Raw genomic sequence first — 23,004 nt, 5'->3', positions numbered from 1 at the left:
TGTTGGGATCAGTGGTGCACGTTAGGTTTCGTGGAGGAATGCAGGGTGCTGCATCATACGGAGTATGGCACATGTGTTCCTGGGGGGACGAGTTCAAGAAGGTCGTCCCCTATCCTTGGTGAGCGGCATGGTGCTTTATGTTGTCCCGTATACAGTAGATTTTCCATTTAGGATCGTTGATAGAAGCCAGTCTGACAGCTTTAAGCGTCTGCAGACATATTCGGCCGAGTGTTCATGCTCGGCCGGCTGTTCGGGTGTCACCCAAAAGTTCTTCAGCTCCAGAGGCTATGGCTATGGACGGACCCTATGCTTCGGTGTATACTGTGTACAACGAAACTTCACCAGCTCGTGCTGCATAAGGCGGTACTTTCTGGGGATTGCTTCCGAGGTCGCGAAGCAGCTTGCTAGCACCCGATGGTGTGGGTAGTTTTCCGCGGCCACTAATGCGTACGTGTCAGATGTGCTGCGACCCTCATTTTACCAACAGCAGGGCCCAGGAAATCATGCCACACATTCTCATTGCACCACGGCAAGACGATTAATTGGCCAGTCAGACACGATGCACAGCTGGACCCCTGCATGGGTTCCCAAGGTACTCCGTGCCACACGCAAAATAGCTACAATCCAGAGTGATGCCGAGTCTTAACCTCATGCCAGGGGTTCGCAGAATGCTGTACTTAGCATCAGGGAAAGCCCGGCGACGATTGTTTGCCGCGTAATGATCTGCGCCTTACCCATAAACGTGCCAAGACCAATCCTAGTTGTGATGCACTACATAGACATGATATAGACCAGGCAGTGAAAAAGAGACGACTAACCGCGGTGATGAACTGGCGAAAGACAATCGACCAAAAAAGAGGACGCACCGTAGCCCGGCATAGGAAAGTGAAAAAAAAGGAAATACAGGATCCGACGTGGTTCGAACACGTGACCTAGAGATATTTGGAGGAGGCTGCAATCTCTCGCTCTACCACTGAGCTACGAATCCATCTGGTGGATTTCACCATCGATTTCAAATCACAATTGTGCATATTAGTACTATATGTGTAAAAAAGACCGGCGGCTCAAGGCTCTTGGCAAGTTTGCATCTCGTTCGGGCTTTTCACCAGCTTCAGCATGCGATCAACACTAATTACGGACTATGACTTTCACTTTCTCATACGAGTATCGAAGCCCCTGCCCAAACATCTGCGTGTATACGACTGGCCCACTTGCTCCCGGGATTCTTCGCACGATAGTCTTCCACTGTCGCCTGCCGCACTGATGATTGCAAATGCCGTGTACACCTACCGTACTTTCCCGTGCTTCACTGCAGAGCCGCGTAAGGGATAACCACCCGGACGAAGATTCCATCCTCGGCGGCTGGCTGTGAACGTCCGGTTGGTATCATAGATGCTATCATGCTGGAATGCCGTAATACTGTTCGCAGCGGCAGTAAATAAGGCAGGCCAGCCTTGATTTCCGTATTCTCAGAGCCGTTGCCATGCAAAGTACAGTGCAGCTGATTTGATCTTGATTCTCATTCACGACAAGAGATTCATTGTCCTCTACCCGCTAAATACTTCAATCCACGAGAAAAATGGGACAGGACAATACATCCGCATCGGCAGACACGGACATCATCTATCACTGACCCTCGAGACCCCTTCTTTCTCGCCTCCTCGCCCGCCTGTACTAGGCGGCAGAAGGACGTCGGGGAGCTTGATGCCCAGACTGCCTTTGGGCCCGGTGGTCTCCTTTTCCTTCTTCGGCGGCGTTTTATTCCCTCCGTCGTTATTATCTCGGTCATCGTCCTCGCGGAGCTCGACCTCGAGTTTCTGCAATTTCTCCCCGCGGAGGATCTTCATGATCTCTTCTCGGTCAAGCGTCTCAAACTCGAGGAGGGCGTCTTTCAACGCTTCCAGTTCTTTCCGCTTCTCCTTGACGATTCGGTCTGCCCGCTGTCTTCCACCTTCCACGATCTCTCGTACTTCGCGCTCGATTTCCATCTTGGTCTCGCTCGAAAGCTTGTCGTAGTCGGAAGCGAGGTCGACGTTGCCGAGTTTAGAAGAATAGCCACATTGTGTGACCAGATAGAATGCTGTCTGTGTAGCTGACTGCACATCATGGGCAATGCCACTTGTCACCTTGGTTGGACCGTAGATCAACTCTTCTGCTGCCCGTCCACCCATCGACACGTCAATCTGCGCAATGAATTGGTCGTAGGCCATGCTCACGGCGTCCATCTCTGGGAGGAAATGAGTGATACCGAGAGCTCGGCCACGCGGGATGATGGTCACTTTGTACAGTTGGTTACTGGCTGGGGTGAACAAGTTCACCAAGGTATGGCCAGCCTCGTGGTACGCAGTTTGAATCTTGTCCTTTTCTCGGATCACGCGAGATTTGTTCTCCGCACCCATCATGATCTTGTCCTTGGCCCACTCAAAGTTCTGAGCGGTGACTTTCTTGTACTTTAACCGCGAGGCATTGACTGCGGCTTGGTTGCACAGGTTTTCCAGGTCGGCGCCCGACATACCGCTCGTGGCTCGCGCAAGGTTAGTGGCGTCCACATCAGCAGCAATTGGCATATTTCGCATGTGGTGTTTCAGGATTTGGACCCGGCCGCGGACATCTGGCAACGGAACATTGACAGTGCGGTCGAACCGACCGGGACGCACGAGGGCCTTATCCAGCGACTCCGGGTAATTCGTTGCCGCAATGAGGATCACACCAGTGCTGGGGCTGAATCCGTCCAACTCGGTCAGAAGCTGGTTGAGCGTTTGTTTGGCGTAAGCGGGATCCCGGGCGTTCCTTTTCCCTCCGACCGCATCCAGTTCGTCGATGAAGATGATTGCTGGCGCTTTGTTTCGTGCTTGAGTGAAGAGATCTCGAACACGCTTGGCACCGACACCGACATAGAGCTCGTCAAACTCGGAGCCAGACATGTAAAAGACAGGCACACCAGCTTCGCCGGCAACAGCACGCGCGAGCATTGTCTTGCCAGTACCAGGCGGCCCAACCAGTAGAACACCCTTCGGCAGCTTGCCGCCAAGTTGATTGAACTTGTCCGGATTTTTCAAGAATTCGACCAGCTCTTGGAGTTCTTCCTTGGCCTCGTCGCAGCCGTGGACATCACCGAAGCGGACGGTCTGGTGCTGCGGTTGTACCTCGTTGTTTTGGCCAACTCTGGTTCGGAAGCTGCCCGTCATTTCCACGACCATGGTGAGTACGACCAAGAGGAAATAACCGGCCAAGCTAACCCAGAGGATTGTCTTGACCCATTTCAGAATAGTGGCACCCCAAGATTCTTCAACCACGACGTACAGCGGTGCTTCTTTGGCCCCAGTCCCAGACTTGTTGCTGGGCATGACAACTTGGCCCCCATAGTTCTGCCCAGCAACTGCCTGGCCTACGGCTCGTAATTTATCAGGGCTTAGACTGTTGCCCTGGACTGCAGAACTATTGGGACTGGCAGAACCCGGTGCTGGAAGCGAGCCAGTCATTTGCAGAGCCTTGAGGTAGGAAGCATCAGCAGCGGGATTCGCAGCATATCGACCAGACTGGTACCTTTCGATGATGATTTTGGGCATGTTGGCACGTAGGAGAGCGGAGTAGAAAGCATTCTGGGCAGTGGCACTTGTTGGATTGTTATTCGCGGTGCGCTCGGCGTGGGCGAGCATGTTCTGGTTCGAAAGTGACGAGGTCGCCGAGAACTGTCGGAACTGCTGCTTCAAAACTGAGTGACCTCCCCTTCGCGGTGGCCCAAAGAGTAAAGACGCTACCGAGGATTGTGTCTGAGATGGGGTAAATGTGTTTCTGGACGTTGTCGCCCTTAGCGCCGCCCTCGGCGCACTCGTTGAGAACGCGCTCCGCATAGTCGAAAGGGGGTTTAAGTGGGAGGCGACCGTGGAAGAGAGACATCTCGACGTCGATGGGGTGGTCATGAGGATGCCGATCTCGCTCGGAAGGGAAGCGACGAAATCAGGTAGAACGATATTGGAGGTGGCCTGCAAGGCATTAGAACCGTTTGGCAGCAGCAGATCATTGTCCCGTACACTCGGCCGACTTATCCTCTTGGTGGCGGAATGTATCTGTCGCACATCTGATTCAGGTCGCAGCCGTGCGAGTCGGTATTTTCGGAGTGTCTGGAGCGGCGAAGTGAAGAGTGAAGGGAACGTGGTCAGCACATCGGGGGCGATGGCAGACAGGCTCTGCATAAGAGACACGGTCAGCAGCTGGTGATTCTGAGCCATGACTGAGACACTCACAGGTAGCTGAGCGAGGGGAGCCTGGAGCGCCATTGTGAAGGGATTGAGTGGGTGGCGGCACCGGCCGCACGATACTGGAAGATGACAGAAGCACCAAGGAAACCAGCACCACCAGCAGACAAATTAATAGATCCACTAAGGAAAACAGACAATCAAAGAGACAACATTCCGCGCACCGCCTCGTATCGTCGACGATGTTTGGCACGGAGGCGAAGGGCAAAAGAGATGAGAAGCAGCAATGAGCGACGGGCGATGGCGGCAGGTGACGCCTTCGCAGTTGAGATGTTTGACGATAGACTCCGATCACGTCTCCAGGCTGCTTGCTCCGCTCGGGCGGAAGGTTCTTCCGCTCCGCTCCGACTTGCCCCGTTCTCGCATCTGGTCAAGTGCTCATCATCCGAATTTGGCGGACTTGGATCTAGAACTTCGATTGCGATCATGGATTGATATTTTGCTACATTACGAAGGATGATAAAACAACTCTGATATATACACTTCCCTCGACCATCTCTCAACCAGTCTTTGTTAAGCGCGGTGACCCCATAGGCGACACAAATACTGGACTGTGAGTGGCCGATCGCGCTGTCGCGGACGACAGCACAGGCGAGTTTGGCTCCTCTGGCGTCCCTGTAGTGAACCCTGCGGTGGCTTCTGTGGGCGTACCTGCAGAGGTACCGGCGGGCGAATATGCAGGGTGATGCTCGTGAATAAAAGTGCTTCCTGGAAGTTCTTGAGGTATAGGCGGCTGCTTGGTGATGATGGGTGAAGGTGCTGCCTTGGACGGGTCATAGGCTGGCGGCGACTGTGCCGTAAAGATGGGCCAGCCGTTGGCCGGGGCAGCCGAGGGAGATACCGCTCGCCCCTCTGAGATATCCAGCTCGTGCATGGTCGCCGCTCTCGATCTGGACATTTGAGGCATTGCTGGTTCTTCAGGTGGAAATGTAGTCACCCGATTTGCTTCCGCCGCCCTCCTCGCCTTGCGCTTCTTCCTCACATAAAAGAAGACACCCACGCATACTATCATGATGAACGCCCAGATGGAAACAGGGATTGCGATCTTTGCTCCGGGTGGGAAGCTTGGCTTTTGTGCCGGCATCAAAAGTGGATACTTCTGAGAGAAGACGTGGTCGGTGATGAGTGTTAGACTGGCTACCGTAGGAGTGGATGCCGGAACATATGATGTGGCCGGCACTGAGTAGCACGGTGTTTCCCAACCAATGTTGGTATAATAAATCTGGTAGCCACTGCCATTCATCAGTCGCACACCTCGCTAGGGATTCAAGGACTTTACTCACAGTGGACAACAGGCATTAGCAGTTGTGAAATAGTCTTGTGGACATCTCGAGATAAGCCCGTTGAGCCCATCTGGAAATGGACAGCAGTCCGGCCTGTCAGGAGAACAGCCAACTTCGGGGAACTCGGTCACCCTTCCAATCGGATCCGTGACGATCGCAAAGTGTGGAACCGTGCAGCTCCCCGTCAACAGCGGTGCCCCATTATACGTCGTTATCGTGATCTGTTTTCCGGTCGGGTTCGCTGCGGTTTCCGAAACCGGGTCTCCAGACAGGGTTTTAATACTGGGGTTGACCGACGCGGACGTGGAAGAGGTTCCTGATGATGACGGGGTGGGAGAGAATGTGAGGCTCATGCTCGCAAGTGCACTCGACAAGCCTGCGGGTGAGCATCCCACAAAGTCTGGTGCCGTCTCGTTGACGTTGGCGCATTCTTCTTTGTTGAACTGAATCGCGACTGGGAAGTGTCAGAAGGATTTGTTCTGCTGGCAGTCATGCCTACGTACTTGCTTGCTCAGATGCGTTGCATTCGGTGTACAGGCAGCACGACAACGAAGCGACGTAAGTTGAACGCGAACAGAGACAGGCGATATCGATGACTGAGCATGATTTCTGGGCCGACGTCGAATTCGACAGGCATTGTTGCTATTTCAAATCAGTACTCATCCAGCCCAGCGACCCCCGTTCCACTTACTGCACATATTGGAAGTTCCGTGACTGCGATGGCCTGTACAAGGCCCAGGCATGCCAAATGCCAAAGCAGGACGAGGAACATCATGGCGACTGCGCTCCGATCTGAGAACGGAAGGGGTGGGAGCACTTTGACGCACCATATAGTCGTGCTCGCCTCAGCAATGAGCGAGACACGAGGTCGGAGGTGCGCAATTGAGGGGGTTTGTCGAGGCGATGGCGCATCTTTCTGTTTCCGGCTTTTTAGCCCAAACAAAGAGACATACCTCCAGTAGTCATGGTGACATGTTTCGAACAATGGCTGGAACTTCGGCACCAACCGAGTGGATTTGGTACCATTTTCGGCCTGGAATGTTGAACATTCTTCATTGCGGACTTGACAATCACCGCATTCAGGAGAGCTTCCCCCAAGCCACTTACTCGGTGCCCTGTCACGTACTCCAGCCCTACAGTACTGTGGTAGAGCCTTGCTTGGCGTCCAGGCGGACCGCCTTCAAACACATAAAATGGCGATTTTGAGATCTCGGAAATGCTCTGCTAGTTAAATGCCTAACTCTCAAGAGAATGGACGAAGCGCAGGCTCGTTTCAAACCACGGTGACGTCGCTTGTTCCGACGGCACAACATGCAGCCTTCTCTGAAGGTACCGGCGGCCATGCGAAGCTCTGATCGGGGATTATCGCAGTTCATAGGCACCCTTGCGTCGATTTCAGACGCGCATTCACTCACCATAAATCCGGACCGCCATTACAAGATCGTTCAATCATCGAACATTGTAGCAACTAATTGGCCCTCCTCGATTCGGAAAAGATGACCGGTGAGAGAATGGTGTTGTTGTCATCAAGATATCAGTGAGGTCGTGCCTTGCATCCGGTGGAGAATTGGGCGGAAAACTCTGCACGATACCAGACTGAGGCTGAGCTTAATAGTTTCGAAAGGACGGCCATGAGTCTTCTTCATCAATTGTTGGCGACTTCGCGGCGGCTGCATGTAAACACCCGGTCGTCCAGCCCACTCTCACGAAACTCATTTAGCATTGGGCAGGGACTCCTTGGTGACAGCCGGTCGCGGTGTCGAACCTCGTTGCTCAAAAGCGTTGAGCCAGCATGCTAACATTCTCGAGGAAACGCAACACATCGTAGTAGAGCTCGCCAGCGTTCAGGGCGGAAGCAGGAGATTATGCGAGCCCCATTTCCTTGGAGGAGAACGAGCCAGAACAGATGCTGAGCACGGAATAGTGATTGAAATTAGGTCCCCGTGGTCGCTCCTCTGGCGCGGACTGCCTCCACCAAACACCATGATTGGCTGTTCGTTTACGGCAGCGCGCCTTGATGATGGAAACATTCGGCCCCACTGTGAGATCTATGCACGCTCAGCCTGGTGAGGCCGGTCTTCTCTTGCTAGAAATGCCCCTGGAAATTGCCTGAAAGGCCAGTGACAGAGGCACAAGTGAATCCTGCATCCCGGGTGCTCTTGGGACGGTGGCGTTGAATATGAAATTGTGCCCCTAGTCGAGCCCGATATGGAGGTCCTCCGGTCTCCATGATCCGCCTCGAGAGTGCAACATGCAGCTTGGCTTTGGCTTGCCCTTAGTCCTGGATTTGTATTCTCGACTCCGTTCCTTGAACTTTCAATCGAACGGGGAAGGCTATGCTCACCTCGCACTGCCTTCTTTGCTCGCAAGAAGAAACATATATGCTTGCGATCGTCTCTCCCCAATAAAAACTGTCGCAGTGTTGACTGACAGTTTGCAACGTAACCATCCCCTTCCCAGCGACTTGCCATGAATTCAATGAAGTGGCTTTCATGTTGCTTTGGAGACGGTGATGAGGAACATCGACCACAACGACAGCCACAACAGACCACTCAGACACAGCACGCTCCTCGGACGAGATGGGACGCTCCTCCGCCAATCGATCCCGACATGGAAGAGCCGACCCAGCCTCCCCCTTATGCGCTCTTCGATCCCCACCCGGAAGACTGTGAATGCGCCATTCACGTCCATAAGCCCCGACCAAACAGACCGATCATAGTCGAAGCCTTCCAGTCGCAAGGGTGCAACTCGTGTCCGCCCACAAACACGCTGTTGCTATCGCTTCTCACCCTAGCCGATCCCAACATCCTCGTGCTCGACTATCACGTCACATACTGGGACCATCTCGGTTGGAAGGATCCTTTCGGCATCCCAGAGGCAGACGCTCACCAGCGCGAGTATGCTGAAGCGAGTGGTACATCGAGACTGTACACTCCGCAAGTCATTGTGAATGGCGTATCGCAAGGCATAGGCAATTCAACAGGGAAGCTGGAGAAGTTGATCAAGGACGGTGGCCATCTAGCGAGTAAAGATTGGCCATGGTTGCTGTTCTCGAAACTCGAGGAAGGTGTACTAATCAGAGAGGCGACCCCAGCTGCTGCTGCCATCGGTCGGCGAGGCAGAGTCTTCGAGGTCCTCTACGATCCAATCCTGCAAGAGGTGGAGATACCTAGAGGCGAGAATGCTGGAAGGACTTTGGCGCATCGGAATGTTGTCAAGAGTGTCAGATCCCTAGGCGAGTGGAGGGGTGGACGAGGCGTGGTGCGACTGGAGCCTCGAGATAATGCGGACGGTTTGGAGCGAGTGTTGATAGTGCAAGAGGGAGGTGCTGGCGGCCAGGTAATCGGAGTTGCGAGGATACATTTCTAGGGTGTGCAAGACCATGAGATCGAATGTTCCAGCAGGTCCAGTTGCCCCTCGGCATAAGCAGAGACGGCACCTTAGGGTGTTGTCCTCGTTGCTCGAATCACTTGTCTGAAGCGTGTAAAGCCTGGCCACTCTGCTGCTTGGATCGTCTAAATCCAATTCTCAGAGTCGTGGTTGGATGGCTCTCCACTAGAGCACCTTGCGTAGACGTCCTCAGCCCAAGGGTGAGACTGGCGGTGGTTCTGAAAAGCTCTGCTCGAGATCTCACATCGACCAAGTCACTCTGAAGCAGTATACATGTGGAGGGATCCGTTCTTTGACCAGTATTCTTTGACCGGTCACGTGCCATTGATAGAGTGCGTAAAGCACGGCGCCTGATCTCCACCGCCAGAACTCTGTTCGTGTCGTACCAGGTGTGCAGCCTGAAGCTTTGTGGTCGAGATCAGAACCCGAGGGGTAATGTTCTGGTAAGTGATAGACCACCATCAAAGCCTTCAACCATGACGTTTGGCGCCGGCTCAACTCTGGTCACTTCTGTTCGCGGCTCATGCACAGATGATAATGGGCTCTTTCGGCGTGATGAACGCGACGCAGAGCCTGACAAGCGAGAGAAGAGACTGGACCTATTACTGGCTCGAGAATCGAGAGACATTGCGTCAGAAGACCTGTGTTGAGTGTTCCGCTCGAGGATCAAGGGATTTATTCGCTCAGAGAACTTTCGAAAGGACCTCATCGATGAGGTATCGGACATTGACCAGGTGCGCATAGCAGCGGATAGCGTCAAGTCCATCAAACTGGCTGACTTCGATGTCCGGTAATCAACGTACACGGGCAGCGTGTTGTGCGAAATGATAGAATCAGAGGGTAGGAGCTCCCCAAGCCAGGAGAAGTCTGGCGTGGCATTGAGCTTCGCAGCAGCCGAAGCCACGTCAAAAACCCAGTCAACCTGTGCATGACACACAGTGGACACGATGCTAAACCCGGAGCCGAACGTCGATCGTCGGCGCTCTTCCATCAATTCCAGGAATCCATAGGTTCCTATAGTCGCTGCATGTTGATAATTGGCGGCGGAAGAGAGTAACAGCTGAGATGGCGGTGCATCAGAGGAGCGATAATTTCGATGGACATCGTCCATAACAATGAATGGCCAGACTAACATGGCCATTTCCTCCCACGCACATGGCATTCCGCACAAGGTATGGTCGGAACCAGTCGTATTTGAGACTGTCGTTACTAACGGTGTGTGTGCATAGCAGTGGAGAAGCAGGCAGGATAGTACTCGTGCAGCTCGGTGGGCGTCACCCCGACCCAGGCCCCAGAAGTGTTCAACGACAGCATCTATTAGTTTTGTCTCCCACTGTACAAAGCCTGTGAACTTTCGTAGAGCGTCAAGCAAGGAGGTTCTGGTTGTTGGACATGACTTCATATGGTCGATAACCTTATACCGGTCGGTAGCCGTCCAGCTGAGCGCCAGAGATACGTTGTCTCCGTCAATGGCAGGGTCGATGATGGAGAACCTTGACGATTTGAGACCCCTGTAACTTACGATACCTAGTTGAACATCATATCCGGGTAGAGAACAGACGTATCGCCAGAAGGGACGCGTCATCTTGAGCCAGGCCTGGTTTCCTTGTTCAATCGACGCTGCCCAAAGTAGTAATGCATTGAGCCCTTGCTGAGCAACGGAGCGCTGGGGAAGTGTATATGCACAACGTGCACAATTGACTATTGCTATGACGAGATCTGGAATGATGTCTTGCGCCATTGTGGTAAAATGTTGCCAGACAAGGAAATAGAACTCAAATGCCATTTCGTAGGCCTTGAGAGTGTAGAGGACAGCCCCTGCCTCTTTGAACGCCAACACCTGCTGACTGGATATGACATTGAAGCCAGGTTGCTTGCTGGTTTTTCGATGTAAGGCGAGCATTCTGTCACTGCAAATGTAATTCCCGGGGGCCAGTGAGTCGGCAGTGACACGTGGATGCACCTGGGCGGGTGGCAGCTCAAACACATCACTGACTGGAGCGTCAGGCCCAGAAATGTTTGGTGTCTGACCAGCAAATGTAACGTATCCTGCACCGAAGCCTGTGGCCGACATCTTATCAGCTGTGTTGTCAGATAGTTCTGTCTGCTTTGCTAACAGCGACGGACTAGCTCTAGGGAGTTCTTCTGATTTTCTTGGATGACCGCGTTCTGTTGTGTCAATTGTCATCTGCTCGGGATCGTAGTCCTGGATGCCATCCCGTGACGATCCTACAGAGTGATGCTGCACCATTTGAGGCAGCGAGGGGTCGTCGAGTTCTGAAGAAGCTCTTTCGGGGAATTGACTCTGGAGCTTGATCAATGTAGCTTCCAACCCACCATCTCCGTCGTCAGGAATCTCAGAAAACCTAGCGACCGCTTCATCGAATGACTCGTCGAGTTCTGAAGACGCTCTTCCTGGGAACTGACTCTGGAGCTTCATCAAGGTAGCTTCCAACCCACCATCTTCGTCGTCTGGTATTTCAGAGAGCCTAGTGACCGCTTCTTCGAATGACTCGCTGGGATGTGGCGGAGAGTGCGTGCTAATCACGCAGATAGCCACGCTGGGTGGTGGAACTTTCCTCGTAGTGGGCTGTTGAGCTGTTTGCGTCTCCGTGGCGGGCAAAGGTCCATTCGCTAGATCTTGTGGAAACATGTCAGCTGCCTGTGACCGTGCCATGGTAATTTCCTTTGCAGACGCCTTCCCTGCAATCGGGAGTGTGAGTATTTGGTGTTGCTGGACGCGACCCGCCTTGTCGTCCCCAAGCGGATGAGCAGGATGCATTCTTGCCTCAACTTCTTCTCTTGCCACCGCGCTTGCTGCAGCAGTGTGTACAGCACCTCCGTCCGACGATTGTGGGTCGGACGAAGGGTGCTTATACCTGGAGAAGCCCCAGGCTTTCATTCGGTTATCCAGGCGATTTTTCGACACATGAAAGTTCCGCCGAGTGGCAAGTTCTGAGACCATTTGTTCCCTTGTTAAACCACGGTTATGGAGCTGCTCGAGAAAAGACTTCTGCGCTTCCCATCCCAGGTCGGGAATTCTGCGTGAGTATCGAGGCTTGTTGGGATCCTGAGGAATGAAATGAAAAGTCTCCATGGCAGCACTTGAATGGTCGAGGACGATACGGACACGCTGGAGAGTAGTTGAAACAGGTGACAAGGTCAGATTGAACATCAGGTACGAAGGGCGCTAGATAAGATGAACTCATGAGCTGAATCGACAGATGAATTCACTTCAACAGCCTTATAGCAGGGCATTGCAATGAAAACAACATTACCAGATTTGGCCATTGCAGCCATGTCAGGCGTAGCCAGCCAGGCCAATGAAGCAAGGTCAAGCCATGCATTCGCCCCAGTCTAAAGCGTCCGGCCTTTGGCGGCACTCGAGTCGACATGCCGCCAATGACATGGCGCCAATAGAAGAAGGTAGTCAATGCGTATTGCAGTGGTGGCAGAACTGCGCTCGTCGAAGACGGCTGAAATCATACATCATGGTGTTGAAAGAAGGAGAAGAGAAGGGTCAAGTGCGTGAGGGCCCAAGATATTACTGTGACTGTGTGTGCGGATGAGCGACGGGCCCGGGCGCTACAGGACGCCTATTTGATGCCTAGCGAGTGCCCCAAACCCACGCCTCGCCCCTGCCTTGGCTGTCCCCGAGCCGAGTCGTGCCACGACCAAGGGATCATCATCAATGCCATGACGGTCCTGTGAAATGTGTCCCAGACTGTGTAACTCTTGAGGCGGCCTACACAGCACCCTTTAGAGAATCTTCCTCCTGTCTAGAGCTCGATATCGGTTGGTCCGCAATAGTCGCAACGAGCTCCAGTCCGTCAATGACAAGCAACGACCAATATGTCCTAGTGACAGGCGCAAACAGGTACGGAAATCAATATCTCCCTCCAGCACAATTCCCGTGCCTGTTCCTGAATCTACACCCGCGTGCACGTTCCACCCTCACCCAATCGATCCAAACATGCACGCTTACTTACTCCGCGCCTAAAGTGGCCTCGGTCTAGGTACCTGCTGTCGGCTCATCGACGAATATCTTGCCTCTCACAAATCCGTCGAGCACAGCTTGACCATCGTCTTCACCACCCGAAGTGCCCGCAAAGGCGCTGACACTCTCGCCGCTCTCGAGAAGCACCTCGCCAGACATAGTCATCCTTCCCGCCGCAGGGTTTACTTCCAGCCGGAAAATGTCGAGTTGACCAGTCTCCTCTCCATTCGCGCCCTCAGTCGCAAACTCCTCGCCTCGGAGCTCCCTCACCTCAATGCCATTGTCCTGAATGCCGGCATTGGAGGCTGGTCGGGCCTTAACTGGCTTGAGGCCGTGCGGTCGTTCTTGACGCAGATCAGGCAGTCTACAACATGGCCGACCTACAAGCTCGGGCTGGTGGGACTGGTCACGAAGCCGCAGTTCCCACCTGGCGAGAGCGAGGGACATGAACCTCTCCTCGGCGAGGTTTTCTGCGCCAATACGTTCGGGCACTACATGCTGGTGCATTGGCTCATGCCTCTGTTCCGCGCATGTCCGGGGGAGTCTCCGGGCAAGATCATCTGGTCGACGTCCATCGAAGCCGATTCGCACCACTATCACCCTGAAGACCATCAGGCCTTGAGGTCGGATGCGGCGTACGAGCATACGAAGAGGATGGGAGACTTGCTGGCCCTCACTGCGGTAAACCAGCCAGCAACAGCCAAGCAGGTGAAAGAGTACACCACCTCGTCACCCTCGCTGGGCTCAGGCAGGTCACGGCCTATTGAATCAGATCCAGTTTTTTTACTCTCGCATCCAGGAATCTGTACCACCACAATCATCAGCCTGTTCTGGATCATCCATGAATGCTATCGTCTAGGAATCTATCTCGCTCGTTGGTTCGGATCACCGTGGGCCAACGTGACGGCCTACCTTGGCGCTGCCTCGGCAACATGGCTCGCTCTGGCATCTCCTGCAGACATCAAGGCAAAATGGATCGAAGCGCTAGGCGACGACGGCGGCGGAGGACCCTGCAAATGGGGATCCTCAGTGGACCGGTTTGGCCATTCTGATGTTCGCGTGACCGATGTGGCAGGGTGGGGTCTCAATGGGTCAGGCAAGCCCTTTAGAGACAAATGGTGGGGTGGCAGCCTCGGACGGAAGACAGGCTCTACTGATGCGACGGAGGAGGATGTGGCTGAATTCATCACGCAGGGGGCACAAGTGTGGGACAAGATGGAAGTATTGAGACGGGAATGGGAGGCCAGAATCGAGCGGTACGAGGCCGAGCAGTCGATGAGGAGTAATGGGCATGTAAAGACATGATAGCCGCAGGGGTCGAAATCGACTCTTCTGAACATCCCAGAGATACGTAGGTAGATGGATAGCTGTACCAATGCCACATGGGAATGTTTCCCACGCTGTCAAAAGCGTCTTAGCATTCATGGTACTGTACCAAGCTCACGGCTTCCCATCCTCCTCCTTGTCGAACTCCTCCTCTTCCTCATCCTCGCCCATCCACCCGCGACACATCTCTACCGCCTGACTCCACTTTTTGTACAACTTGTCGCTCCGTTTCTTTGAGACCTGCGGCTTGAAGAAATACCTCCCCTCCTTGTTAATCTCCTTGAGCTCGTCAAACGACGACCACACTTTCACCGCGAACCCGGCCGCAATAGCTGCCCCTAGTGCCGTCGTCTCGCGCATCTTCGGCCTGTCGACGGGGATCTGGATGATATCGGCTTGTGTCTGCGCGGCACAGTCAGTCAATCAATCATTCAGCAAGCCACCCCGGTGTTATCCGCATAACTGTACCGCCCACAACCACAACCACGCGTCACCCAGCTGGAATCCAAGTGATCGCTGCGCTCCCACTCACCTGCATGCACAGATCACTATTACTCATGCCGCCGTCGACGGCCAACTCCTCGAGCCGGACGCCCGCGTCCTTCTCCATACTGTCCAAGATGGCCTTGGTCTGGAAACACGTGGCTTCGAGCGTCGCGCGCGCGATGTGGCCCTTTTCCGTGTACGCCGTAATCCCAAAGATCGTGCCCTTGACGTCGTCGTACCAGTAGGGCGCGAACAGGCCGGAGAAGGCAGTCACAAAAACGCACCCGCCGTTGTCCTTGACTGTGGACGCGAGGTCGGAGATCTCGTACGACTCGGACGCGAACCCGAGGTTATTGACCAGGAACTTGACGCTGCTGCCCGCCACGGCGATAGATCCCTCGAGCGCGTACACGGGCGCGATGCCCTGCGGGGAGAAGTCGTACGCGACTGTGGCCAACAGGCCGTGCGTCGAGATGACGGGCTTTTCGCCCACATTATAGAGCAGGAAGCAACCGGTGCCGTATGTGTTCTTCGCGCGACCGGGTTGAAATCCATTCTGGCCGACCAGCGCGGCGGACTGATCGCCTAGACAACCCGTTATCTGGACGCCCTTTAGCTTCGTGCTCGCGAGGACGCCGTACGCCTCGGAGTCGCAGCTGGGCACGATCTTGGGGAGGTGCAGCTTGGGCGTCTTGACGTCCAGGTCGAAGAAGGAGATCAGTTTGTCGTCGTACTTGAGGTTGTGGATGTTCATCCACATGGTGCGGCTCGCGTTGGTGGCGTCCGTCACAAACACGTTCTTGTCGGTGCCACCGTTGAGTTTGTAGACCAGCCAGGTATCCACCGTGCCGAAGGCGAGGCGTCCTTCTTCGTATGCTTGCTTCACTTTGTCCACATGTCTCAGCATCCACAATAACTTCGTCGAGCTGGGGTATGTCGATAGCGGTAGACCACAGAGGCTTATGAGTTCGTCTGCGCCGGACTTTTGCTTCAGTTCGCGCACGATGTGTGCCGACCGCGTGTCTGTCCAGACGATCGCATTGTAAAGAGGTTCCCCCGTCTTGATGTCCCATACCACGGTCGTCTCTCTCTGATTTGTTATACCGACGGCTTTGATGTTGGAGAGGGAGTAGCCTTGAGAGGTGAACTTGTCGGAGGCTTCGTCTATGCAGGTAGAAACGGAGGAGACGAGCTCGTTCGGGTCGTGTTCGTGCCAACTGCAGCAAGAGAAGATGGTCTGTTAGTGCAAGAATGCAGAAAGGATGCAGACTCGGACACATCGCGCCTGATGCGTTGGCTGCTCACCCTGAATGTGGATAATGCTGCTTGAACTCAATCTGATGCTCTGCAACGGGGTTGCCCTTTCGGTCGAAGATGAGAAACCTAGAACTAGTAGTGCCATTGTCAATGGCGCCGACAAAACTCTCGTCCGACTTATCAGCCTGGAGTCCTGGTCAGTGGTGGTGTATCCATGACTACTCCAAGTCGCCATACCATGTTCGATGGGAGTCCCGTGCTTGAACCAGAACCGAGATGTTGCAACTGCTGCTTGAGTCGCAACAGCATGGATGTCCGTGCCTCAGATCAGCAGACAGGATCCACAAGACAGAGGGTGCAAAACCAATTGACGAGGCACCGGACAGCAGCAGCTCTTGTATGTCTGGGGAAGCTGGACAAGTGCGGGGATGCAGGTGGTTGCTCGAAGCCACCTTATGATGTAAGGCGAGGCAAGCTGTACGAGCACTAGCCGCAGCGCATGTGCCATTCTTCACGCTGAATATCAGCGGGCGTCGTCGTGCGCGCTGCTTGAAATCGATTGACTGATCATTGCCGCATGTTCATAACCAGGTATGGCTGGCTGGCCGTGGTGGTAGCGTTTCGAGGAAATAACTGCGGCAGTGGGCCACGACCGTGATTGGGAGCTGCATTCAAAAACAGGCTGCAAAATGTTGAACAAAAGGGATGCTTTGGTTTCCTGCCTTGGTCTTGATATGTACAATCACTGATCCCCTGCAAACAATCAGCAGTTTCGGAAACGACCTCTCCATTTCCACGCACAGGTTCCCCACGTCGTCTACTCGTCGTCGTCTTCCTCCTCGCCCTCTTCCTCTTCCTCTCCCTCTGGCTCGGGTCCAATATCAGCCATCTGCTTGGCCCGAAGTTCTCTGTATTTATCGGCAGGTCCAGGAGGGCGGGTAACCAGATCGGCGATTTGGCCGCGTCCAATTAACGAAGCCACAATACTGGCGCCGACGATAAAGGTAAGAACGAAGCGGTAGACTCCGTACCACGGGGGAGCCCAGCCGCGGGCAGAAGCTCTTGCATCGTTGTAATACAAGAAGGTAAAGGCGAGGAACTGGGTGATCAAACCGACCTCGGCGGAGAGAAGGAGAGTAGGCCATGCCACGGCTGTAGCCACGATACCCATGGAGTATCTGGGATAGCCTTTGAAGCCACCGTATCCGGCCCATTCCAGACCCCAGTGGATGGCACCAAGGAACGAGATGATCTGAGATTGTATTAGCCGTAGCCTTTCTTCCCGCGTTTCCTGGGCGGACACACCGAAGCACCGTAGCCAAGCTGAACTGGCTCGATAATGTGGAGTAGCGACTCGGCCAACTCGCCAGACATCAAAAAGCCCTGGCCGTGGTTCGCTGCGTACTGAATGTCGAATGAAAGATAGACGGTGGTGAGAGAAGTCAAGAGGTACGGAACCACACCGGCCAGGCCGACGTACATGGCTTCGCGCGGTACGGACGCCAGACTGAATGTCTCCTTAATTGTGTTCTGCACCCCCACCAGGTTAGCAGGCTCGAAAAAGATGTATCACACCTTGTCTACCTACAAAGTCACTTCGAATACCGGCCATCATATCCACATCTTCGTCATCGGCGGCCTTGCTCTGAACCTCCCCAGCGACGTGTCGAGTTGACGATTCCAGGGATACCTGTTCTGGGATCGGCTGCAAGACCCTTTCATGGAGGGATTTCTCTGCCTTGTCGACGTCGTACAGGTGGGCATTGTGCGCGTGCCGCACAAGGGCTTTTGGCAGGGGCTGGAAAGCTGTAACAGCAAGGATACGAGAAGCCCGAGCTGGACGAGCAGAGGTCTTTAGGGAAGCTCTTAGGGTACTGTTGAGGACACTCGTCCGTGGGGCGGTAGCTTGAACGGAGGTAGCAAAGGAACGCGGGATCGATCGGAGAGCGCTGGTGCGCAGCATTGTTGCCGACATGGTCGCAATGGCTGGTCAGCAGTGCGTAATTGACTACAGGCCGACCAGAGCCAGCTGGACTGGAGCTGCAGAGCGACTTGTAAGGAGTGGAGAGGGTTGAATGGTGGTTAACTGAAAAGAAGAGTGAGGTCGAAGCTTGGGATCTCATGAGGTACAATTCGCAGTTCCAATGCGGTAAAGCGGATTTGTTGATACGCCCGTTACGGGAAACACTTGGCTATCAAACCACACTTTGTGGTCACATGGCGCTTTACACATTCTATAAAATTATGATCAACATGTTGAAAAGAACTTAGTGAACACCACGTACTTGTAAAGTGAATGCTTCCGCTCGCAATTTGCGTTAGATTGCGTGCAAGACAGTGCTCCTTCGAACCATTACAGGGGTTACGCCATACATGGATTGCACCTGTACGTGGTGGTACCGTCATTTCACGAGCCTCGGAAAACCTTCCCAGTTAGCGCCGAGCTGCCGTCGAGCTTCTGCGAACTTCACTTCAACCTCATGTGATCCTTGTCCTCATCGTCGACAAACTCACCACTCAGCTCTCCACTCTCCTGCGGCCACGACGATGTCCTTCCAGCGTGTAGGTCTGCGCCTGGCGCAGCAAACCCTCCGTTCACCGGCCTTCCGACCCGCCCTCCGATCGACACTACAGCGAAGATATGCAAACACTGCCAGCGGTGTCCCGGCACCTCCAGGGCAAGGAGCCAGCAAACTAGCCGGAGATGCCGATAATGCTTTCAATCGGGAAAGAGCTGCTGTAAAGGCTCATGCTGCTGCTACGAGTGGTAAGACTTGGTCGACTGCGAATGACATCTCAGAAAACTGACGTATTGCAGACCTCTGGCGCAAACTATCCATCTAGTACGGGATCCCGGAGTAATGCTGTAATCGTAAGAAACAAGTCTGACATCGTGTACAGTGTTGTTATTCCTTGCCTTATCCTCTCGGCCATCAACGCCTACAACCTGTGGACCGAACATTGGGAGCATTGGGAACACATGCCCCCTCTAGAAGAGCGGGTCGAATACCCCTACCAAAACCTCCGGACGAGAAACTTCTTCTGGGGAGACGGTGATAAGACTCTGTTCTGGAACGACAAGGTCAACTATCACAAGACAGACAAGCAAACTTAAACATGGAGCGGCCAGACTCAAGCACAACATGCTGGATGGATTCTCCAAGCACGAATTAGTGGCGGTGGACCTTAACTGTACATAAGGAATGGAATGGAGGTGAGGTGGTAGCTCGACATGCCATCGCATTAACACGGTCTCATTGATCATACACGTCATGCTCATGGCTCTAGTGGTGCAGAAGAACTGCAGCGAGTCTGGAATGGGTTACTCCGTCCAATTTGTTTGAGCCTTGTACTCCCTGAGCAAGTCCAGATACTGCGTTGCTGTATCGTTCGCCAGCACGAGATCCCCCTTCCAATGCATGATCGTCGCCTTTTTCTTCAACACATCCAGCTGACACCGCACATCTTCGAGGTGTCGGAACTGGATATATGCACGGTCAAGGTGCTCTACGGCTCGTCCAAGGAGCTCCTTCTGCCTTGTGGACTCGTTGCTCTGTAATCCGGCAAGACCCATGTTGGCGTCCGCGAGTACAGAGTAGGAGCGCGCCGCAAGGCCACAGTCATGGCATTCCAAGACTCGAGGCATGATCGACTGCACCAGGTCTACTGCTGCAGCAAACTCCCGCAACTCATTGAGGATCGTGGCGAGAAGACCGATGGATTCCCACAAAACACCTAGATGTCGTGCCCTGTGGGCGGTTCGTACAGCGCGTGTGATCAAGGAAAATGCTTTCAGCGACTGGCCACTCTGAATCAATATTCTGGTTTTGAGGTTGAGCAGTCGCATCTGCACCGTGACGTCGTTTACCTCCTGGTTCCTGACCGCTGTTTGACCCAAGTCTTCAACCTTCTGGAGTGCTTCGTCCAGCAGACCTCGGCGCAACATCAACTCGACTTCAAAGATGGAGAGAGAAAACCGCAATTCCACGTCTGGTGAACCCCGTCCTCGGAGCCGGTCCAGCAAGCGTTCCGCGGCGTCAAAGTTGCCTCGATGTAGAAACCGCCTGATTCTTAGTAGCCCACCATAAAGACTGAGGTATTTCTGGAACTTCACCACTCGCAGCATAGGTGATGGGACATTGTTCAACATCTCCTCAGCTTCATCATAACGTCCACGTTGTACAAGAAGAGAAGCCAATCTGCAAGTGCACTTCATCACATCTTCCAAAGACGCGTCTTTGGAATGGCATTGCATAAAAATCTGGCTGTACCACCAACCGACGTGAGTAAGGCCGACCCGGCCAAAGGCCGGTCCTTTCATGAGGAGTGTCGCTCCAGAGAGACGCTGTGTGGACCGGACAATGTTGATGTGTGATGCTTTCGCAATGTTTTCGAACACACCCGCAAGGCTGTCCCCGTACTGGAGGCCGAGCTTCGCCTCGCCCAGAAACGTCGTGCTCAGAAGACTCCACATCTCAGCGTCTCTGGCTCTCGCCTTGAGAAAGGCAAGGCCTTCGACCTCGCTTCCAAGAATGCCGCTATCTCGGATGGCGTCCAACTTGCCCGGAAAGGATCTTGCGAAATGGTAGACCCAGCTCATGCAAAAGTTAAGGCAGGTCGTGTCCTTGTTTTCTCGAGCAGCGGCGATGGCTTCTTGCATGGCTGGAAGCGCTTGTGCCGGATAGCCAGCGTCAGCTTGCAGAATAGCAAGGTTCAGCAACGCGTACTGGTAAAATGATCGGTCTTGGGTCTGCATGGCGAAGTCGAAGTAACGATGAATATTGTCGTACGCAGAGTGATAGTCCCCAGCTCGCCAACTGTCGAGAAAATCCAGATAATGTGCCATTTTGGGAATGGTGGTGCCGGCTCGGGAAATCTGTTGTAGAACCGTTTTCATTCCATCTGGCAGTCTCCCACCAAGCCGCTGGAGCTCAGAAGCTTGGAACTCCATCAATTTCTCCACATCGTACATGCTGTATGCTCCACGCTGCTGCTGTTCCTCTTCCGTCAGTCTCCCATACATGATCTGAGTAAGAGCATGAGACGAGTCGAGGTTCATATCAGCCAGGTTGGAATCGAGCGCGTTTTCGTCTTCTGCATGATTCTTCTTCTCATACGCCTGCCGAGTGGGAAGCCTGTATGCAACGAAGTCCTGCCATAATATGATGCTATCCTGGAATTGTAGCCTGATATACTCTAGGTAACAGCGACGGATGAACGAACCCAGAGGTGACGTCCCAAGGATCCGGCCATTATTCTGGAAGAACTCCTCTCCGGTCTCGCGCTCAAGTAGGATCTGCTCCCTTGACTTCCTCAGGTGGATTGGCAGATTCGCAATGAAGGCCTCAAGCGCATGTGAGCAGTCAATAGCCCATAGTCTCTTGAGCAGCAAATCATACAGTGTCCTTCCTGGTCGTGCTGATGGATGTGACGAAAGAGCCGCTTCGAATGCTGAGATTGGCAAAGCATGCTCAACACCTTGATCTGTCTGGAGTGACGACAAAGGCTTGTGTGTCGGTACAATGTGGGAAAGGATGAATGACAGCACAGCTGCGGCTTCTTTAATCGGGACTAAATCACCCGCATAGAGGAAAGCCACCACCAGCAAAGTGATTTTGCCGGGGGTCAGATACCGGCTCATCGTGTTGCAGACATTTGTGACCTCCCTCTATGCAATAGATGGAGAGGAGCCCAGGCCTTCCGTGGTGCTCTCATGTCACTCTTGTCAAAATTCACGACAATTTACATTCATGAGCGACGCGTTGAGGTAGTAAGCCGCACAAGGCGCGTCCACAGCCTGATCGGTTGTGAATGGCCAAGTATGACGTCATCAGGCTGTCCCGCGCAAGGCTGTACTCGCGCTGGTACTTTTCTCAAACAATTTTTGTGTACGCGAATGTTGCTCAACCCCGCAAACAACTTTACAAGGTCCTACCACACAATGGCTCTTGTCAAGCCTAATGTGGGAGATGCCCTCCCTCTTGTGGCTTCAGGCAAAGTGCGCGAGCTTTATGCTGTCGACTCCAAATCCCTGCTCTTTGTAGCGACGGATAGGATATCTGCATACGATGTGATCATGAAGAATGTACGTACCCATCACCCTGCGCTCATTCCCACAGCTCACCAACCAGTGCCATATATAGGGTATCCCACAGAAAGGCGTCCTCTTAACTCTCATGACTGCACACTGGTTTCAATATCTCCAGAAACAAATCCCGACCCTCAAGACCCATTTTCTTTCCCTCGATCTGCCATCTTCCCTACCAGATGATGTTGCTACTGAGCTGAAAGGCCGCAGTATGCTTGTGCGCAAACTCAAGGTATTCCCTCTGGAGGCCATTGTACGAGGATACATCACAGGCTCGGCATGGTCGTCGTACAAGAAGACCGGTGAGGTGAATGGCAGGAAGATGCCTGAAGGACTACAAGAGTCGCAAGAATTTCCCGAGCCGATCTACACGCCGAGCACTAAAGCCGAGCTTGGTGAGCATGACGAAAACATATCGATAGAACAGGCTGCGAAGATTGTAGGCGAGAAGCACGCAAAGCGGATCGAGGAATTGTCGCTACAGATTTACAAAGCTGCAAGGGACTATGCAAGAGAGAGAGGCATCATCATTGCAGACACCAAGTTCGAATTCGGCTTGGATGAGGAAACGGACGAGGTGGTGCTGATCGATGAGGTCTTGACACCAGACAGTTCGAGGTTCTGGCCAAAGTCCAGTTACCAGGTTGGTCGGGGTCAATCAAGTTTTGACAAGCAGGGCTTGCGCGACTGGTTGACACAGAATGGCGTGAAGGGGAAGGAGGATGTGGAAATGCCGGACGACGTCGTCGAGGCTACTCGGGCCAAGTATCTCGAAGCTTTCAAGGTCTTGACAGGCAAGTCTCTGGAGGAGACATTGCGACCCATGCATTAGAGGTTGAGCACTTCGTATGGAAGTGATCTCTCGAGCGCCCTGATGGGAAATGGTACTGTACAGTTTCAGGGCCTTAGGCATGCGGG

The 23,004-nt window shown here is 53.7% G+C and overlaps 10 protein-coding genes across 10 annotated transcripts; 4 read left to right on the top strand and 6 right to left on the bottom strand.

Annotated features, from left to right (window-relative positions):
* Positions 1-1,619: 1,619 nt before the first annotated feature.
* On the bottom strand, positions 1,620-4,280 carry A1O7_09599 (uncharacterized protein; the record flags this gene model as incomplete). The annotated part of the gene is made up of 3 exons (XM_007763587.1): positions 1,620-3,986; positions 4,035-4,190; positions 4,248-4,280. The coding sequence occupies 3 exons, from the start codon at positions 4,278-4,280 to the stop codon at positions 1,620-1,622; spliced, it is 2,556 nt and encodes an 851-aa protein (XP_007761777.1).
* A 484-nt stretch (positions 4,281-4,764) lies between these two features.
* Positions 4,765-6,184, bottom strand: A1O7_09598 (uncharacterized protein; the record flags this gene model as incomplete). Its single annotated transcript, XM_007763586.1, has 3 exons — positions 4,765-5,491; positions 5,543-5,996; positions 6,046-6,184. Coding segments are annotated over 3 exons (1,320 nt in total), but the record flags the coding sequence as incomplete, so codon positions are not given.
* Positions 6,185-8,152: 1,968 nt separating this feature from the next.
* Positions 8,153-8,911, top strand: A1O7_09597 (uncharacterized protein; the record flags this gene model as incomplete). The annotated part of the gene is made up of 1 exon (XM_007763585.1): positions 8,153-8,911. The coding sequence occupies one exon, from the start codon at positions 8,153-8,155 to the stop codon at positions 8,909-8,911; it is 759 nt and encodes a 252-aa protein (XP_007761775.1).
* A 439-nt stretch (positions 8,912-9,350) lies between these two features.
* Positions 9,351-12,029, bottom strand: A1O7_09596 (uncharacterized protein; the record flags this gene model as incomplete). The annotated part of the gene is made up of 1 exon (XM_007763584.1): positions 9,351-12,029. One exon carries the CDS (start codon positions 12,027-12,029, stop codon positions 9,351-9,353), a length of 2,679 nt encoding a protein of 892 aa, XP_007761774.1.
* Positions 12,030-12,765: 736 nt separating this feature from the next.
* A1O7_09595 (uncharacterized protein) lies at positions 12,766-14,234 on the top strand (the record flags this gene model as incomplete). Its single annotated transcript, XM_007763583.1, has 2 exons — positions 12,766-12,809; positions 12,935-14,234. 2 exons carry the CDS (start codon positions 12,766-12,768, stop codon positions 14,232-14,234), a joined length of 1,344 nt encoding a protein of 447 aa, XP_007761773.1.
* Positions 14,235-14,369: 135 nt separating this feature from the next.
* Positions 14,370-16,238, bottom strand: A1O7_09594 (glycerol kinase; the record flags this gene model as incomplete). The annotated part of the gene is made up of 4 exons (XM_007763582.1): positions 14,370-14,657; positions 14,788-15,958; positions 16,047-16,183; positions 16,236-16,238. 4 exons carry the CDS (start codon positions 16,236-16,238, stop codon positions 14,370-14,372), a joined length of 1,599 nt encoding a protein of 532 aa, XP_007761772.1.
* Positions 16,239-16,815: 577 nt separating this feature from the next.
* On the bottom strand, positions 16,816-17,973 carry A1O7_09593 (uncharacterized protein; the record flags this gene model as incomplete). Its single annotated transcript, XM_007763581.1, has 3 exons — positions 16,816-17,250; positions 17,304-17,528; positions 17,587-17,973. 3 exons carry the CDS (start codon positions 17,971-17,973, stop codon positions 16,816-16,818), a joined length of 1,047 nt encoding a protein of 348 aa, XP_007761771.1.
* Positions 17,974-18,545: 572 nt separating this feature from the next.
* Positions 18,546-19,113, top strand: A1O7_09592 (cytochrome c oxidase subunit 6a; the record flags this gene model as incomplete). The annotated part of the gene is made up of 3 exons (XM_007763580.1): positions 18,546-18,765; positions 18,817-18,841; positions 18,900-19,113. 3 exons carry the CDS (start codon positions 18,546-18,548, stop codon positions 19,111-19,113), a joined length of 459 nt encoding a protein of 152 aa, XP_007761770.1.
* Positions 19,114-19,320: 207 nt separating this feature from the next.
* A1O7_09591 (uncharacterized protein) lies at positions 19,321-21,639 on the bottom strand (the record flags this gene model as incomplete). The annotated part of the gene is made up of 1 exon (XM_007763579.1): positions 19,321-21,639. The coding sequence occupies one exon, from the start codon at positions 21,637-21,639 to the stop codon at positions 19,321-19,323; it is 2,319 nt and encodes a 772-aa protein (XP_007761769.1).
* A 300-nt stretch (positions 21,640-21,939) lies between these two features.
* A1O7_09590 (phosphoribosylaminoimidazole-succinocarboxamide synthase) lies at positions 21,940-22,918 on the top strand (the record flags this gene model as incomplete). Its single annotated transcript, XM_007763578.1, has 2 exons — positions 21,940-22,083; positions 22,142-22,918. The coding sequence occupies 2 exons, from the start codon at positions 21,940-21,942 to the stop codon at positions 22,916-22,918; spliced, it is 921 nt and encodes a 306-aa protein (XP_007761768.1).
* Between the last annotated feature and the right edge of the window lie 86 nt (positions 22,919-23,004).

This window comes from Cladophialophora yegresii, assembly GCF_000585515.1.
Source record: "Cladophialophora yegresii CBS 114405 chromosome Unknown aczIN-supercont1.7, whole genome shotgun sequence".
In the NCBI taxonomy this organism is placed as follows: domain Eukaryota; kingdom Fungi; phylum Ascomycota; class Eurotiomycetes; order Chaetothyriales; family Herpotrichiellaceae; genus Cladophialophora; species Cladophialophora yegresii.
The sequence above is the reverse complement of the archived record's forward strand: the minus strand, read 5'-3'. Positions and strand labels throughout refer to the sequence as shown.